General features: G+C 31.5%; 1 protein-coding gene across 1 annotated transcript in view; it reads right to left on the bottom strand.

Annotated features, from left to right (window-relative positions):
* LOC132946910 (coiled-coil domain-containing protein AGAP005037) overlaps positions 1 to 20,560 on the bottom strand; it is a 238,621-nt gene that overhangs the window by 155,461 nt on the left and 62,600 nt on the right. Inside the window, 5 exon segments of the mRNA XM_061017029.1 lie at positions 7,784 to 7,982; positions 14,222 to 14,287; positions 16,495 to 16,666; positions 18,076 to 18,102; positions 19,026 to 19,141. Coding sequence (XP_060873012.1) covers positions 7,784 to 7,982; positions 14,222 to 14,287; positions 16,495 to 16,666; positions 18,076 to 18,102; positions 19,026 to 19,141 — 580 coding nt within the window.

Below are 20,560 nucleotides of genomic sequence, written 5' to 3'. Positions count from 1 at the left end.
CGGGTACCTATGTCGCAACCGCCGCGGACACGTTTCCTTTGCGGCGTGTTTGCGAACAAATCACCACAACCAAAACGGTTTTTGGAATTTGTTCAAAGGATAAATCAACCGTCGGCCGCCGCCGCCTCCGCCCCGCGATTATCCTTTTCCCCGGGGAAAGCTTAAAAGGATCGCGTCGCTCACGACACAGGTCGCGAAATAAAAGGATGCAATGCCACGCGTCGATTCGCAGTCTTATAGGATTTATAAAATTTCTGCCACGCCGCTAACCATTCCGCCGTATAGTATGGGTGTCCCATAAAGTGCGCTGCCGCCATTTTTTAAATATTTTGTTGGCAGCCCTGTTCTTATCATTTTTTATCAACGAATACCACGAACTAAGACTTAGATCATATTATACTATGGATAGAGCTACTGGCTAAATATTTGAAGCCAACATACCTAAGGTGAATAGGTGTAACTGCGCATGCGCACAATTGATATCACGCATTCACGCGCACGATTGGTACAACGTTATCACGCGCAATTTATATCACCGCTAGCTTAGTGATAAATATGCGACGAGTACTGCTGATACGAATGCGCGATAGAAATCAGTCACCTTGCGACTGACCTTTATGTGTCTTCAACACGTAGTATATGCGTTTATAATGCGGTAGCTCTATCCATAGTATATGATCTAAGAACTAAGATATACCTTATATCTTGGTTCGTGACAACTACTAACCTAAATCGGGGTAATAGTAGATACTATAAATGATAAGTACAGGGCTGCAAACAATATTTTGAAAAATATGGCGGCAGATTTAAAATTTGCGCACTTTACGGGACATCCTATATATATAAGTATAACATATTATATAGATGCGCGCGCGCAATACTACGTGACGGGACAGCAATTACCGCCACACCAAACCGTATCCTATCCTAACCGACACCGGATTTCAATGGCAACAGCGTCCGCGGGCGAGAGGGATGAATACGACATGTAGGGCGGGATAGTAAGACGTTTAATAATATTATTTCGCTCGCCAAACATCCGTGAACTAGTCGACTCTGACCTACTGCGGAAGCCGAGTTCGTTAAAAATGTACCGCGTCGTCATAATATTATGCATTCTACATGATAATATTATACGGCCAACGCATGATATGTCGTCGACCCGGGATATCCAGGGCACGAAATTGTATTAATGCGCCGACGTCGCGAAATTAATTAATTAATAATTAAGTTTAATCCTCGGGCGATCTAACGCCTCCTCCCGCGGCGAGACGGCACTACACACGTACGCGCGCAATACTGTTTCGTCCGGTGGAGGTGTTTTATGGGGCCTCGTTAAATAATTAAAACATACGCTACGACTGTAACGCACATAATATTATGTTGTACGCAGACATTTATCGTTTGATGAAATATTAATTCAAAAATAGTCCTTTTTTTTTTCTATTTAACGCGCGTGTGCTGTTGTAGTATACTATACTGTTTATTATATACATTGAGTAAGCGATACATAATATTAAAATATTTATTTTATACTTAAACGAATATAATTTATATTAATACATCGAAACTAATAGTTATGCCAGTAGGTATATCATGTAATGGATAACACCAATTTTATTAATTACAAACTTCCCGCGTTATCAACGTAGGTACATCTACCTGCTATTTATTAAAAAACGAACATTTCTTTTAAAATCATATAAAAGGCAAAATATAAGGAACTTCATTTATATTATTATTATTTTCATTTTTGTTACTCGTTCATGTTAACCCAAATAACTCCAAAACGATTAAAAACTTTACTATATTATATAATGAAATATTTTAATATTTTAACATAATGAGATTGTTTTTAAAACTTTTTTTTTTCATTTATTTCGAGAGTTAAGTGGAAGTACTGAATTATTTAGTAACCCGGGAATAAAAAATGGAAAACGCAAATTAATAAATATGTCAGAATCCTATGAAACCGAACCTTAAAAGCCAATAAAAAAAATAAATACAATTTCAATTATTATTAAAATTTCATCGTGTTATGGGAAGTATGATAAATGGTCGGTATTTTACTATTCGTCTAAAAAACAAAAGAAAATTGAGTGTTTTATCGAATTACAAATCGTCAAAAATCAGAAATAATAACAAAGTTCATCCCGAAAACGGACGCGACTTTTTCGTAAATAATATATTATATTATATACTTGTATGCACGTAAATTATTAAATTATGACAAAACGTTAAGACATTACTCGTTTTTGTATATACTAGAAAACGCACACGCCACACGCATTTTAAATTTTAAGTGCACGTCGTATGCATTTTCGTACTTTCCACGGAACGTATTGTGTCGCAGTGCATCATATATAACTGGGTCTGCTTAGAATATTATATCATATCCCTTTTTAAACATTTACGGTTTATTATTTTTATTTTTTTTTTTTTTTCAAAATTACGCAGACTATCTGTAGTCATTATTCATACTTATGGTATGCGCTTTTACATAAAAAATCGCTGTTGTTGGACGATTTCACGTCCGGGCATTTTTAGCGCGTAGGTGCACGTCCTATACCATACCTACCCACTATATTATCGCCCGCTATTGAATTCTAGGGTCTTTTTAATACTACATTGTTGTTAAACATTTAAAACGTCTACCAGTGCGGGGCTATCAACCGCGAAATTACGTGCCGAGTATTTTTATGTGCAACGTCCGGATCAGGCGAATCGATCACCTAGAAAACACATATACGAATTTTTTTCACTCGAGTGGGTATATTTTACACGGAAAGCATAAATGAATATCCACGCGAGGCTCGGTATAACGCGTCACAAATAACAGCTGACGGACGCAAATCACAAATCAGCACGAGTATATAAGTTTTTTGTAATTAAAAATATTAAATTCAAAAGACACTGTTTTCCCGTTTTAGGTTTCATGGGTACGTTTAGAAAATCTCACATGCCCGTTGTTCCCATCCGTTAGTCACCAGTAAAAATTGTTTATATTAATTTTTCCATATTTTCAATATATTAGGATTCATAATTCAAAACGAAAACTACAAAATATGCATTGAACTATATAGATTCTTATTTGTTCAATACTACAGTTGAATAAATAAATAATATCAAACGGTTCTATTCAAAGCAAATTCATACGAGTCGGTAATAAAAAATATATCAAAATATGAATATTTAATATAGATATTTTTATACTAGCCGATATTAAAAATAAAAATAGATAACGAAATAATATGGAATATTATCGTTTATTGCGTCGTACTAAAATACTTTTTTACGAATATTTATCACTCGCGGAGTGAGCTTTCCTAACTTTAACACTTTCAGTGACATGTGTATAAATTCCAATACACAACTAATATGTTTATCTGTGCCTTGTGTATTATTGATAATGGTACACACAAAAAAATTTCCCGGTCACAATGGTCAGTTTTTTCATTTTTGGCCCGGTAATGTGTTAATAATACTATAATATAGCTAATAATGAATTAACGTCTACATCAAACGTATAATTGAAAAGTCAATGAATATCGTATGTGTAACGTACATATTATAATAGTGCGTATTATGTGTCATTCGATTAATTCATGAAATATCATAGTTTAATACAATATCGTTTCAGTGGGTAATCTGTATTCAAGATGGAAAATAATTGATGGGTAAATTCCTGTGTGGGTGCTTGACCGTCGCGCGGCATCACTGTCGGAAGACGCTCTTATATATTATATTGTGCCTGTTCTACTATATATTATATCTGTTGCTGTATTAAATGTTAAAATGTGTGTATGAACGTGGATGTACTCCGAATTGTATAATGATAATATTATGCGCTCAGAAATGATTATTTAGCAGAAATATCCGATGGAACGAACCCCGTTTCGCCGTGGCGATAATTTGCAGTGTTCATCAGACGAAACGCGTTAAGGAAATGTAATTAAAAAAACCACGCGACAACCGTTTTGGTGTTTTACAGTTTATATTTAAGCGATTTCCGACACTATTTGCCACGTTTATGTGCAATCGTCATACCTACGCATAAGGCCGTATATCATTTGCGAATTGTCTGTATACCTGTGCCAAAAATACCGTACATTGCTATTTTGCATCAATGCTGCCGATTATAGTTTGCGCATTGTCTGTTTACATGCGCAGCACCAAATTATTGTACATCATATAATATGCGCATCGACATACTGATAAAAGGGTATAAAAATGATAATTGTCGGTTGAAAATTCAATGATTGTCATAATATTCACATGTATAACAATGGGTAGATGCAAACAATTAAAAACAAATTGGATTAATTTAACTGAATTGTAGTCACAATCATATAAATGTACATTTATGATATATATATTATATAGTCATGTACAGATAAAGAATAATTTAAGATTTTTTAGTTAAAAAATAATTAAGATACATAGGCAAAAGTTTTTGTTCGATTAGCGTTTAAAGTTCAAACTTTTTCGTAATTCATTAAAATCAAATATTATTTTAACACTTTATAATTTTTAAACTACAAAATGTTTAACTACGAAATCACATTTTAACTCTAAAAAACAAATACTATACATATTATAGTTTGAGAAAAAATGAATTAAAAATAAATTGTGTTAGTTTCAATGAGGCACATTGTGTCATTGTAGACTATAATAGTCACAGTTATAATATAAATAGGTATACATAATATACTTAGTTTGAGAACAAATTAATTAAAAATAAATTGTATAAAAATAAATAAATACATATAAGTAAACCTATTTTTCAGTTATTGTTAAATAATATTTATGCAAACATATGATGTATGAGTGTACCTATGACGTAAGGTAAACGGCTGAGGCAAAAACGATGCACAACCCAAAAGTCTAATGATTCGCAACTGTCTTACAATAAAGGTCAAAATTAACAACAGCGATGCACAGACGACAACCGACGACGCATAATATCATTAAATCGATTTCGTTTTTCTTTTGTTTTGGATGTATCTCCGCCAAAGACCGTTATTGTAGGTCAATTCACCCATAGATACTTATGCCGGGATAATTCGTTTATACACAATATTATATTGTCTAACCTTACTGACCTAACCTACCACGGTAGATATACACGTCGATCAAATCCATACTCAATATCGTTTTTCAACAACGATCGAAAAATGAATTTATATATTTTGTAGGACTATCACCGTATTGGCACTTCGTCCACCTCACGTGTGATCGTATAGTGCTTAACGTAACTTGATTATACAGACCAATTACACTAGCTGAGTGTCGCACTTTCGATTATCGTAAATCAGCAACGTGCATAATGACTTGTAATTTATACAATCGAACCGATCGGTTTTGAGTTGTAGCATAAATGACAAACTTCCCAATTAGTATTGCGGAGACCGCGAGAAACCCGTTGTTTACATTCCGTTCGCCAAATTTGGACAACATCGATTAGGTCAACATAATATTCAATCGATGAACTGCGCAGTTTCGAAAAACAGCAGCTACAACAACAACAAAAACAACAACAAAACCACCGATATGCGTATGTATAATATCTGTACCACAGAAGTCGAGTTACGAGAGTCACAAAAAGCAAATTTTACAGGAGCGAGACAAAACAAAAATATTTGTTGCAATGGACTTACAATTGTATACTTCAAAAATATTAATTTTGAATTACTTTTCTTATATAAACGCTGGACATACGTTTCTATACCCCTATCATAGTTTAGGACTTAAGTTCGTATAATTCTTGCTATCTATGCATATTGTATATAGGACTTACGTTTAATACCTTTAAAAAATATCACAAAATGCATATTCTGATTATATAACTAACTCAAAATTTCAAGAAATAGACTTGCGTTAGTTGATATTGACGGCATCACAAGATAGAATGTAAAATTTGTATACCACGCAACTAATGAAAAACAGTAGGTAGGTACTTATCGAACTTTATGGGTATAAACCACAAGATAATTCGAAATTTCCAAATACTAATATTACACAAAAGTAATACATTTGGACTAAGAATTATACGCATTGGTGTGTTTTTTTTTTTGTTGCCTCATCTAAATCTGATAATGAGACAAGACCATAGATTAAAATGTATAAGTTATAAGTGTATATTTAATCAATGACAAGACTACTAAAAAAATGTTGCAATATATAGTGTCATCAACGGATATTTTTTTTTTACTTTTTTGAATTACAATTAAATAACAAAATCGATTTTTTTAAAAACTGTTGTTGCATACTGTTAAATTTTTTCCTAAGCTATTGTTAATTATTAAGAAAAGTAATTTTTTACCACTGTTGAAATTGAAGATCAGAGCATTTTTTCTAAAAGGTAATGCGATAAAATTGATGAGTTGGTAAAACGGTATTTTCTCTCCGATTTTGGATATTTTACTCTCGACAAAAAGCAATTATATTTTTCAAAATAATCTGAGTACATACGGTAATAAAATTATTATATAATAATTTTGTATTTTGTATAGATAGGTAGGTACATAATTTACGTTCTTGCGAAAATGAATGCTATTCGTTTCATCGAATAATGTAAGCAAACATTAACATTCAACCCTAATAAATCTTTTTTATGGGGAATTGTAAATTTTGAATCTGAAAATAAAAAATTATCTTTTGAAGTTACCATTGTCTATTGATAGACCATATTTAGTGTAGCTTACATAAACAATAATATATTTCTAGCAAAGAACAAACAATAAAACACATGCACGTACATTTTTTTAAAATTATGTTTGCATTATTCATTTTTATTTCTCCACTTCATCCTAATATATAGAAAGTAGGAGCAACCACCATGAGTACTTCGATAAACTATCCGCTAGGAATTTTTTGTGTTGGTCCCGACATGCATTTTAACGTTTATATTATAATGCGTTCCATTGTGTTGTTTTTTTTTTTTAAATAGAAAAAAAAGGTCGCTAACGCATATAATACAATGAAACTACACACACAACGAACTATTCTATAAAATAATATTATTCGGTGAAACCTCTAAATATCATATACTCTGGGGCGTTGAAATTTTTTCCGCTGTTTAGAGGTTTCAGTTTGTATAAAATTTGTAGTTTTTCCCAATATAGTTGTCCACTATTTAGAGGTGTTTGCGGGTTGGAGGTGACCCTCGTATTCATTTATCACACGTTCATTACGATATCTACGTTTGATCTTATATTCAGAATTGTTTTCTTTCGTTATACATTACTTCAAATTCAGATTCTCAAAATTATTTAGTAAATTAAAATTTTTTTTTGGTTTTTAGTATACTTGATCTTAAAAATTATATTTACTTAAAACATTTCGATTTTTTGTGCCACATTAAGGAGTATCCACTATATCAGTGTTTCCCAACCTTTTTTTACTCAACGCCCCTTTTAGATTTTAAAAATCTCACACCGCCCCCCCCCCCCCCCAATCAATTTTTTAAAATGATAAATAATTTTTTTGATATTATTTAAGTGTCTATAAATATTATACCTATATAATTCTGTTGATTACATTAGGTATTTTATCCTACGTAGTTATACATTTCATTACAATCAGTTATTATAAACAAAAAAAATTTAAATGATAGATGAGCGCCCCCTTTAGCGCCCCCTCATAAAAACGCTCCCTTCAAAATAAAAAATGCCCACAAGGGGGCGGTAGCGCCCACGTTGGGAATCACTGCACTATATCATACGTAGCGATACTAACTTTTTCTTACAATTTAAAACTAATTTTAATGGTTCATAAATCGTACCTGAGATCTTCCAGCTCGTAAAACATGTCTTTCGACGAATCGTGAATGTAGATCTTGACGAGTGCTGAGTCCATGTATTCCATGGTGAGTTGTTTTGGAAAAGACCGGACGAACAGCGCCTTGACCGTGTCTATGGAGGTGATTTCATTCGGTAACAGTGCTCTTTTCGTTTCACTACGGTATTGCAAGAATACCAGACCTAAACTCACAAGAAAAAAAAAATTGAATAAGTAAATTGACATCATTGGATTTAAAAAATTAAAAAGTATACAATATGAACAGTTTGTAGACATTTTGAGTTGTTAATTATTAATTAATAATTATAGATGCATGCACACGTCGTGGGATGATGGTTTTATATATTATGTATAAATAACATATAGGTACAATACAGGTTTTTTTAAATTACAAGGTTTTATTTATAAATAAAAAATAAAATTTTAAATCTACGGTTTCAAAAACAAAACAAAAACAAAGAAAATAAAACGAGGAAAAAATAGTTGTTTCTATATTACCGCGCGCTTTGGGGACAAATAGATAAAACAAATTGGATGATAGTGATATGCCAGGAATGAATTATTTTCTAATTTTGATGTGATGTGTTTTCCTGCGTTAGTTATCCACTACAACAATAACAGAGTATTTATCTGATAAGAGTATGTACAAACAACGACAAAAACCACAAAAATGCCAAAAAAAAAATATATAAAATCTTTAACGTGAAGTAATAAAACTAAATACAAGTACATCAAAATTGTTGTCTATAAACAAATCATGTAAATTTGTTATTTACTTTTGCTAATTATCTATAAAAATATTGTAAAATTTTACAATGACATTAATTTTTAAATGTTTAGGACGATGCAAATTATGAGTTTATTAAAACGACTATTATACTCTACAGTGTAGACGTCTTAAAAACCACTTTTATACGTCCGTGAAGTTGGCCCTTACACTTTTTCAAAAAAAGTTTTGCACAGTGCCAATATTTTGCAAGTAATTAGCAAGAATTTGCAAGTCCAATCCCAGAATTTGCAAGTCAAAAATAAAGGAGTTATAAGGCGTGGAACCGAGGAAGGGCTAACTTCATGCAGCCCTGACATGTTGTCAGAAACTTTCAAAACTGGTGTCAAAACACTCGTTATAATTAGCAAGAATTTGCAAGTCCACTCCCGAAATTTGCAAGTCAAAATTCCTACCCCTACGATTTTTCAAAGTATTTTTCCCAGCCCTGACATGTTGTCAGAAACTTTCAAAACTGGTGTCAAAACACTCGTTATAATTAGCAAGAATTTGCAAGTCCACTCCCGAAATTTGCAAGTCGAAAATCTCACCCCTACGATTTTTCAAAGTTTTCCACCCCAGCCCTGACTTGTTGTCAGAAACTTTCAAAACTGGTGTCAAAACACTCGTTATAATTAGCAAGAATTTGCAAGTCCACTCCCGAAATTTGCAAGTCGAAAATCTCACCCCTACGATTTTTCAAAGTTTTCCACCCCAGCCCTGACTTGTTGTCAGAAACTTTCAAAACTGGTGTCAAAACACTCGTTATAATTAGCAAGAATTTGCAAGTCCACTCCCGAAATTTGCAAGTCGAAAATCTCACCCCTACGATTTTTCAAAGTTTTCCACCCCAGCCCTGACTTGTTGTCAGAAACTTTCAAAACTGGTGTCAAAACACTCGTTATAATTAGCAAGAATTTGCAAGTCCATTCCCGAAATTTGCAAGTCAAAATTCCTACCCCTACGATTTTTCAAAGTATTTTTCCCAGCCCTGACTTGTTGTCAGAAACTTTCAAAACTGGTGTCAAAACACTCGTTATAATTAGCAAGAATTTGCAAGTCCACTCCCGAAATTTGCAAGTCGAAAATCTCACCCCTACGATTTTTCAAAGTTTTCCACCCCAGCCCTGACTTGTTGTCAGAAACTTTCAAAACTGGTGTCAAAACACTCGTTATAATTAGCAAGAATTTGCAAGTCCACTCCCGAAATTTGCAAGTCAAAATTATACTTTAACATATTATACTACATAATTATGGCATTTACTATAGCTTACTTATGCTAAAATAATTAAATGTAAAAAATAATTTAAAATGAAATAATTTAAATTACAATGTAAATCATTTAAGAATTTATTATAGGTTGTTTAAGATAAATATTATAAGATATAATTAGCAAGAATTTGCAAGTCCACTCCCGAAATTTGCAAGTCGAAAATCTCACCCCTACGATTTTTCAAAGTTTTCCACCCCAGCCCTGACTTGTTGTCAGACACTTTCAAAACTAGCCCACCACAAATAATTACTTAGAATCATTAGGTTTGTAACATTGGTATTAACATAGTTATGAGTTTCAGTTTGATAGCTGTTTAATTAATATGTACAGTAATTTATTTTGATAATAAGAAAAAAAAATTAAATGCTTATAAAGATATCAATGTATTCATTTTTAATATGTCAAATGTAATATTATAAATTATAATGTTTATTTAACACTTGTTTTTCTAGAGATTTAAGAGATAAGTAATACATGAAAATATGAATTATTGAAACCATACCAGTTTATTTAGCTCCAAAGCGATTTTTATGAATTTTGTTTTTTAAAATGTTTGTTTTTATAAGCATAATAATGGCACTTTTAAAAAAAGTCGGTTAAATTTTCTTTGGAAGTTATGGTTAAAAAATCTTCAAAATCTTATTATTAAGTTTGAAATTCTGTTTTTTTAGGGTTCCGTAGCAAAAAACGGAACCCTTATAGATTCGTCATGTCTGTCTGTCTGTCCGTCATGGTGTCACTGCCACTTTTCTTCGAAACTATGAGAGCTATACTGTTAAAAGTTAAAACTTGGTAAGTAGATGTATTCTATGAACCGCATTAAGATTTTCACACAAAAATAGAAAAAAAATACATTTTAGGGGTTGCCCATACTGAAACTCAATAATTTCTTTTCATCCAACCCATACGTGGGGGGTATCTATGGATAGGTCTTCAAAAATGATATTGAGGTTTTTAATATCTTTTTTTTTAAACTAAATTGTTTGCGCGATAGTCACTTCAAAAGTGGTAAAATTTGTGTCTTTCCCCCCCCCCCCCTATAACTTCTAAAATAAGAGAATGATAATACTAAGAAAAATATATGATGTACATTACCATGCAAACTTCCACCGAAAATTGGTTTGAACGAGATCTAGTAAGTAGTTTTTTTTAATAAGTGAATAAGTAGACAAGTAAATAATAATAATAATAGTAATATATATAATATAATATAATATATATATATTTTGTCATGTATATATTTAAAAATGTAATCTTAATCACAGGCTAAGATAGACTAAGATGGGCTATAATGCCATAATGGACTGAGACTTGGTATAAGACTTCTGCTGGACCTGGTGGTGGGGCCAAAGTTCGTGCCGGCCGAACTAAACGACTTAATATTTACGTTACTTGGTGCTACGGAACCCTTCGTGTTCGAGTCCGACTCGCACTTGGCCGCTTCTTTTTTAAATGTGAGTTGTTCAATGTTCATCCTTAACTTTTTGGTGGAATCAGACCTTACCTATATATTGCTTACTTTATATTTTATTGTTAATAAAGAAATTTAATAAAAAAAAACTTCTGTTGCCCTGGGGCGATAAATGTTTAAATACGGTCTAGTACATTTAAGTTGTTGCTTTTACATTGTAAAAACGCACTTGATATATTCTATTTCATTCTATAATTTATTATGTGAGGGTTTTTTATTTTGTTATAATATTTTTGAGGACTAAAGGGTTATAAATTATTGTGTTTTGACAAATTGTAAATGCCATAATTATGTAGTATAATATGTTAAAGTATAATTTTGACTTGCAAATTTCGGGAGTGGACTTGCAAATTCTTGCTAATTATAACGAGTGTTTTGACACCAGTTTTGAAAGTTTCTGACAACAAGTCAGGGCTGGGAAAAATACTTTGAAAAATCGTAGGGGTAGGAATTTCGACTTGCAAATTTCGGGAATGGACTTGCAAATTCTTGCTAATTATAACGAGTGTTTTGACACCAGTTTTGAAAGTTTCTGACAACAAGTCAGGGCTGGGGTGGAAAACTTTGAAAAATCGTAGGGGTGAGATTTTCGACTTGCAAATTTCGGGAGTGGACTTGCAAATTCTTGCTAATTATAACGAGTGTTTTGACACCAGTTTTGAAAGTTTCTGACAACAAGTCAGGGCTGGGGTGGAAAACTTTGAAAAATCGTAGGGGTGAGATTTTCGACTTGCAAATTTCGGGAGTGGACTTGCAAATTCTTGCTAATTATAACGAGTGTTTTGACACCAGTTTTGAAAGTTTCTGACAACATGTCAGGGCTGGGAAAAATACTTTGAAAAATCGTAGGGGTAGGAATTTTGACTTGCAAATTTCGGGAGTGGACTTGCAAATTCTTGCTAATTATAACGAGTGTTTTGACACCAGTTTTGAAAGTTTCTGACAACATGTCAGGGCTGCGTGAAGTTAGCCCTTCCTCGGTTCCACCCCTTATAACTCCTTTATTTTTGACTTGCAAATTCTGGGATTGGACTTGCAAATTCTTGCTAATTACTTGCAAAATATTGGCACTGTGCAAAACTTTTTTTGAAAAAGTGTATGGGCCAACTTCACGGCGGTCACTTTTATTACGTTTCATTTTAACGTAGGTATTATAGTTTATTTTTTTTTTACGGCCTACATGGCTTGGTACGTGAAATTAATCATAGTTAAGTAACATTTATTTCAAATTTCGATATAAGCCAATCAATGTATATTATTTATACGAGGATATTAATTTTAATACACTCATTATTGATCAATACATTTTTGTGGTTTTGATAAATTGTATTACTAAATTCGAAGCGTTGTTATAAGTTATAAATTATAATGTATTATTTATTAATTCACTAAAAAGTCTAATTCACTTTGTTTTCTAAAACTCTGGGTTTTTAATGGTTTTAAGGTTTCTATAGGTATTTAATGTATTAAAATTAATTTAAAAAAAGGTTTTGTAAGCTTGTAAAATTTTAACAACCTGTACACAATATGCAATAAAAACAATGTATCGCATGTTTTCTACATTTACATTCCGCATGATGATGAAACACTAGTATCTCGTAGATGTTTATATTGTTATTTTTGAATTGTTAGGTGGTCCCTAAACCAGTTTCTTTTAAGTCTCCTAGTTGAGATAATATAACTTGTAAGTCTAAGATGTACTACCTATATTAATAATTATAACTGGATCTGAATCAAAAACTTAAAAAAATTATTACACCCTATAATTAATATAAGCTAATCAGAGATCAGGGTATAATGATAAAATATAGGTATACCAATATTTTTGAACTTAACATTTCGTTAGATGAGACCCATTGGTTATTCATATATAACATAATAAGCAAGAGCATTTATATTAATTTTATGTATCTATTAACATAATAATTCTAGAATTTAATGTTATAATTTAAAAATGTTGGCTTAACAATAAGATTTATTATAAGGACAAGAAGGGTTTTACATACTATTCAAACGATATCAGAGCAAATTAAAGCGATAATAAAACGCTTACAGTGATATTTCCCACGAAATTGTAGGCTAGATCGTTTTAATTAGTAAAGGTGTATAATAATGATATGATAGTTGATATTATATTATAATAAGATATTATTATCATACGTTTTAAGATAAACATTTTTACCTCAAATTTGTTGGATTAATTTTACATTAAATACAAATACGTATTTGTCATTGTGTCACAAAAAAATATTAATCTTTAAAATTTATCTGAAGTCATGAGTGCGCACTCGAACTAGGTATGCAAGCCCTATACACTCGGACCAAAGAAGTCTGAGCAAAAGAAAATGTGAAGAATGATTTTCCATACGTAAATAATTGAACAAGTACCTATTTTATTACTTGTATTATATGATCATGATTCAAAATATCATACATATACATATACTATAGCTTACTAATTTTTTCAAGTACAACTTAAAGTATGCTCGTGTTTTACACTCATGAGTCAAGTATTCACGTTATATGTGTGTTAAACGTCTTTTTAAACTTAAATTAAATGATTTCTAATGTGAAGAGTATGTGTATATAATATATATATATATAAATTAAAAACAAATTAATATAAGTATGTGTATTGTGTTGAGGTATATATGAATGTAAACAAAATAATAAACATATATCATATATAAAATGATAAAAAAAAAACCACGAAAACGAACTTTCCTGTCGCATGCAATAACTATAAGACGACGGTATAATATAACATAAAGGATAGAAATAAATATAAATTAAAAAAATCGTGTTTTGTGCCTGACATACAAAAGCTAACAGTAAAAAATGTGTGTGTGGTTTCTTAAGTCATTTTTTTTTTTTTTTTACCAAACATTATGCATAATAAACTATGGCTCACCTAAACTTTGTCGTGGGTGAGTCATCATATTATGGAAAGCCATTTCGTCATTCAACATCGGGTCACCTTTCAAGACATAAATTACCATAGCTCACAGTTTTAAGATTAAAATATATTTCGTAACACTAACATATTATACACAATCTGTACGTAGATATATTATGAAGTAAAAGGGATGAGCGTTGCCCGCGGAGATTCGATTAAACCGCTGTACAATTGTCCGCGAAGATAATATTGTATTCTGTATTTTTGATAATATATTATACCGATTCGTTTAAGCACAAAGCGATTTATTTTGTTTCAAGAAATTTCATTCTGATGATGAACTATTTCCCTGGGAGTGTTCGATAAGAACTCGAATAAAGCGCATTAAGAAGTTTTTATTAACGGCGCTCAAAGGATAGTGTATAGTCGAAAATCGATAGCGAAAGCTGCTCAATTTCTTAATTAAAAACAACAAAATTAAAATACGTCTTTCTTCGCGTCTCATCGTCAAACGAAAATAGTATACCTACTACAGCAAACGTTTACGGGATTAGTTTTTGCCAGACATCATACAATAATAATAATATATACAATTACTTTATTGTCTTGTATATAAAAAACGAATCGTGTCAAAAAAAAAAAGATGATATATATATATATATATATATATATAGATACTGTGCATAATTAGATACGTTAAAAAGAATAATTATAATATAGGTATCATTGTAATAACATATGTTGTGTTTCGGTTACGTATAATAATATTATGTAATATATAGCTACGACAAAGGAACAAAATGTACAAAATGCGATATAAACAACACTATATAATATAATTATACAAAATGTCTACAATGGGGTTTGTAATTAAAGTAATTAAACGGTTTTTTTTTTCAAATATAATAATAATGTGTGTCATTAAACTAAATTCAAAAAATCTGTTTTATGATCGAAATAATATTATGTTTGTAATCTTTACACTGCGTTTTATTCATTGGCAACTAAATGTAACTACTAATCGGGATCGTGGGTACATATTATTATTTATGTATATTATCTATATAATGAAATGCTTATAATATACACGTCAGTATATTTCTTTGAGCCAACAGTCCCGACTAAACTTACGATCTAATTCTATTCAAAATGTTTACTACAATAGACATCGTTTAAGCAACCGAATGTAATTTAAGCCAGATGTATATCTGGCCTCACGGTACCCCGAATCATGTCAAAAGAGGTATAAACCTTCCCTTTCAACGTGAAATCACGTGTTTCTACCTCAAAACTATTAAATCTCCTCTAAAACGTTATTGTATACGCATTGTGCTCTGGAAAATACCGAAACCAACAACTATATAATATTGTTGTATACGAGTTTATATAAGTATATTTTCATTTTCAAGCAATTCGTTAGAGCTTTGTTTTACTAATTAATTATTTTGACTGCATAAACGTACTTGGAATTTGCATAGTTTTCTTTTTATAATACCTAAATGGGATTTTATATAAGATTTAAATTAATAAACTCACTCATTCCTATTTAAACAAAAAATCCATTTAGTCTCATAAAATAACGAATGCTTGTAAATAAAATATGTTAGAATATATAATGCATTTCAAAAATAATACAATAATGTGTCTGATAAACTAGGAATCTAAACAACATTTTATACGAAACTTTGTCTATAAATAACAATACAAAATGTCAGATATTATTTTTTTAATGTACAACTGTTGGACTTTCTACATGTTTTTGACAACGTTGTACGGCAAGTTTCCACAAATACATTTTTGGGTTGGATTCATTCCGTCGTATATTATACGCCATAATGTTGCATTATTAATGTACAAAGTTTGAACACAAAACGAGAAAACGTGCTATCGGACATGTATTTAGAACATACAAATTATTATGCTCGCAATCGACATTTAAAAATATTATTTTAATACGTAACGTTTTGGCTCCATCAGACAATATTAAAAGACATTTATGATAGTATAATATTATATTATATGCTGTGCAAGACTTTGATTAAATAAATACTGTTTCGACTTTCGACATTTTGGAAACACAACAACTTTAGTGGGTACGTTATAGGAAATTCTATTAAATTATTGTTTTTCTTATTATTGTTATTCATTTCAAAAGTTTGAAAAGCATTAAGCTTGCGAGAACACTCGGTGTTTAATTTTCAATCTTCCCAGGTGTGTTATCGATTACTATATCATTATAATATTACAATGGTTGCGTAAATTTTGCATATTTAAATGCGCTCACTTACCCAATGGTCGCTCTAAAGTTTTCGACGGGGTTCTGACGACCGGCAATGAGCTCCTTTGCTTGTTACCTCTTCGGAACCCGGTAGAACTGGTTTCCACCTCGGACATTATGCCTGGATCGTCATCGAACAGCATCCCAGTAGCCGGTGGATATCCTCCTCTGGACGCAGGAGACTGTGAACAACCGAAAGACCGTTCGAATTAATTTTGATAGTAAACATTTTGTGAAATTCGCAATAATGGTCATATTATTACGCGTTACCGTCTAGGCACATAATATCGAAACCGAATAATAATAATAAAAAAGCGACTCGTGTTACAAAATAAAAGTACTCATCTGTTAAACTTTATGTGACACTATTTAATTATAAATTATAATTAAAACTTATATGCGCATATATTATTATCATGCGAGTCGTGACGATCTGATCCCAGAACAAAAATAACCAGCGTAAACCTGACATACCGTGACTATCAGTGACGACGAAATGTGAAAAATAAATCGACCAAAATATGCGTCAACTACTGGAATGTATTTAAAAATAGATTGCGAAATAATGTGAATATATTTACATACCTAGTATAATATATAAGTATAATGTTATAGTATAATATATAACCAAAATAAAAATGCCAAAAATCTCAAAAGTCGTAAAGTATAACAAAAAACGTACATCACAATAATAGGTACAATAAATATTTAGCTTAGGCAACATGTTTTCTTGAAATGTATAAAAATTTAAAAATATCCAACTACTATGACCCGCTGCAGTTCACCGTGCACTGAGAAATGCCCGATTTTATACTTTGCCTATTTATAATATGGTCGTAAGTCGTATTCTCAAGTTTTGTTTTTATTTTTTTTCGAGTTTGCCGTACTACTGACGTAGTAGTCAAGACAACGGATAAGCACCTGCATAAAAATATAACCATACGCAGATTTCCAAAATACGTGACGGATCAAAAGTAAAAAACGCGAAGCTATATACACATGCGAATTGTTGTTTTTATAACATCGTTGTAGTAGATGGTAAGTACCTACCTACAAAACAGTCGTATAATATAGTTGTTGTAGTATATTATAATAGAAAAACTAAAAAGGTTCATGGTGGTGTGTCGTTCAATTAGATTTCGAACACCAAGGAATCGAAAAAAAATGCGTTTTTGGTATATTTCAATCAAAAATACAATATTTAATTGGATTCACAGACCGTGCAAAAACACGAGACGCATGAAATGAGTAACAAAAGTTATCGAGACTGGTAAATTCTCCGTCAATTATGATGTCTTTTAAATTAAATTTATTTAGCGGTTCAAAAAAAATTGATTAAAAATCAAATAGAGCCGAGTGAACAAAGAATATTAAAAAACCCGGCACTGAGTATGATTTAAACATAAAAAAAATTTTAATTAACTGAAATATATAAAGCCGTTAAATGTAGTAAGTACATACAAACAGTTAACAATGTTGTCAAACACGTTTGCGATGAAAAACCCGTATACTAAAAGTTTAACGGGAAAATTAATAAATATTATTATACAAATATCCGTAATCATACCAATGTTGGGCGACGCTGACTTACTTTTTTCCGTTGCATTTTCGTTCCCATCTATAATAGCAGCGCACACCGCAAAGCAAACAAAACGGCGGCAATAAAACAACAACAAAACATTCATTTAGTTACGGTAAAAGCAATAGCACAATAATAAACATTAATTATTATAATGGTGTGTGTGTGTTTTTTTTTTCATTTGCGCGTGGTCGGCGCGGTGATAAAAATAATAATATATTTAAGGGGGCTGGAGCGTGATTAATTTCGGTCGAAAACATAGCTCACGACTTCAATCACTACTCCCAATATAATGTTCTGATATTAGTTTTGGAAGCAGATTTGAATTCGTCACTAAATTATCTATGCTTTGACAATTTAATTTTCAGATTTGTATTTTTTTTCACTTAAAATTTACTAACAAAATAAGTAAAAATAGATCATATTCATAGTTCAAATTCAAATACATTGATATAGAATATGAAAAATGTACGACAGTTAAAGCATAGTAAATTTAGAGGAGAATTCAAATCTGCTTTCAAAATTTAAATCGAAACATCCTACTGAGCGTAGTGAATAGTGATTGAAGTCACTGGAATTATTTTTTGAAAAAAATATTTGCAATTTTATAAAGTAATATTTAGTGACACATGCAGTGTGTAAGTCAAATTACAGACGTACATATTATCCGGTTACTGTGATGCCCCTATACGCAACGTGATCGGTACAACGAATTACACACACTAATGTTCATTAACTCTCAACACATTCACAAGACCCAAATAACATGAAATACAAAATGCCTAGTTTTTACTCCTTAAAATGGATTACGCTCCAGCCCCTTTAATGGCGAGGCGGTTGAACCGATAAACACGTCGGAGTCGTACACTGCAGAGTTGGATCTGCGTGCGCAGCCAAGTTTAATATTAGTATATTGTGTTTAGATCGAAAAACGGAAAATTTAAGTTCGTCGAGCGACTCACCTCCAAGTCCATGGACCTTGTCAGGGCCGGTTGATAGTTGTGATGTTGATCGCCGGACAGCGTGTGCCGCCGGGGATCGTCTCTCCTCGAAGAACGGCCACGGCGGAGTTCGTCACCTGCAGAAATAATAGAGACATGAATGCAAAAAATCTCGTCACAGGTCCGTAAACAAATTTCAAATTTTGTGTTAAGGGATGGAGTAGGGGGAGGTCAAATCAAAATATTGACGATACATATTATAATATTATATCATTTTCATAATTATTAATATTATGCATTTTATTATCATAATATCAATTATAATGATGCATATTATTAATAATTACCTAGGTTGGTAAAATAATCAAAAACAAAAACGTATTTAAATGCTCCCATTTTAGTACTCCACGGGAATAAGTTTCATCTCAACGCGCAGACACGCGTTCGGACGAATTTTTTGGACACTCAAAATCGATTAACTGCACAGCTAGTCTTATTCATTTTACATTCTGAAGGCTGAGGATTTCTTCCTATTTCCCAATTCCCAAAGAAGGGTGTTGATACTCTAATAGTCAATAAACGAGTACACTGGTATAGTAAAGATAATTTTTAATAATATTTTTTCAATAAATTACTTATTATTTTCATATTGTACGATATTTTATGAGAACGATGAAATTGAAGATCTTATCTGAGCTACTATCGGTCACGTATGTCCTAAATAACCTGTACATATTATAACATACACATTTTTAAGTATGTATTTAAACGCGGCGTGGTGGCAATAGATTGAAAATTATTATTTTATTACGATTGCTGCCCATATTATTTTTTAATAGTCAATAAGTGCACTTTGGTAGTATTTCCTTATGTCGTGCTAAGCCATCCCATCGACGAAAAACCTATTCATTATATTTCTATTATATTATAAATAATAATTCCATACATAATACAGTAAGTATTTTAGTTGTTTGTGATTGGTTTGTATAATATTATTATTACAATGCGTTACAATTTGCAAATTACAAACATTAAAATCGATTAATATGCATATTGTTGATTTCATTGTATCTCGTCGTAATCGATTATCAATTATTAGTCTTACATCAGGCGTCTGAAGAAGATAAAACGTTATCCAATGCAAATCGCCAGAATATATTATATTGCTCTCGATATAATATTTATGAAGCTGGTATAATTTGCGCTAAATGTCTTGAATATATTATATTTACGTGAAAAACAGAACTATGGTACATATATTATAAAGATATGCGAAAACCCATAAAATATCGTATATCTACCAATATCTCGTATTATACACCAATAGAAATAATTTTACGATCGCAGAAAACGTTAAACAAATACGACATGATAAAAAAAATACCTACTTAAAGTTAGACTTTTTTTATAGATATATGGAGTATGCATGTTCAGAACGCAGTATAATACACGTTACGTTAAGTTACGTTTAAATGTATTAATACGAAACGTTTCAGAAAAAAAAATGAACAAAATCGTGAAATGTCGGGAGTGGGCAATAGCAAATAGGTATGTAA

Source organism: Metopolophium dirhodum, chromosome 6 (assembly GCF_019925205.1).
Source record: "Metopolophium dirhodum isolate CAU chromosome 6, ASM1992520v1, whole genome shotgun sequence".
Lineage (NCBI taxonomy): Eukaryota > Metazoa > Arthropoda > Insecta > Hemiptera > Aphididae > Metopolophium > Metopolophium dirhodum.
This window is presented reverse-complemented; position numbering and strand designations above follow the sequence as displayed.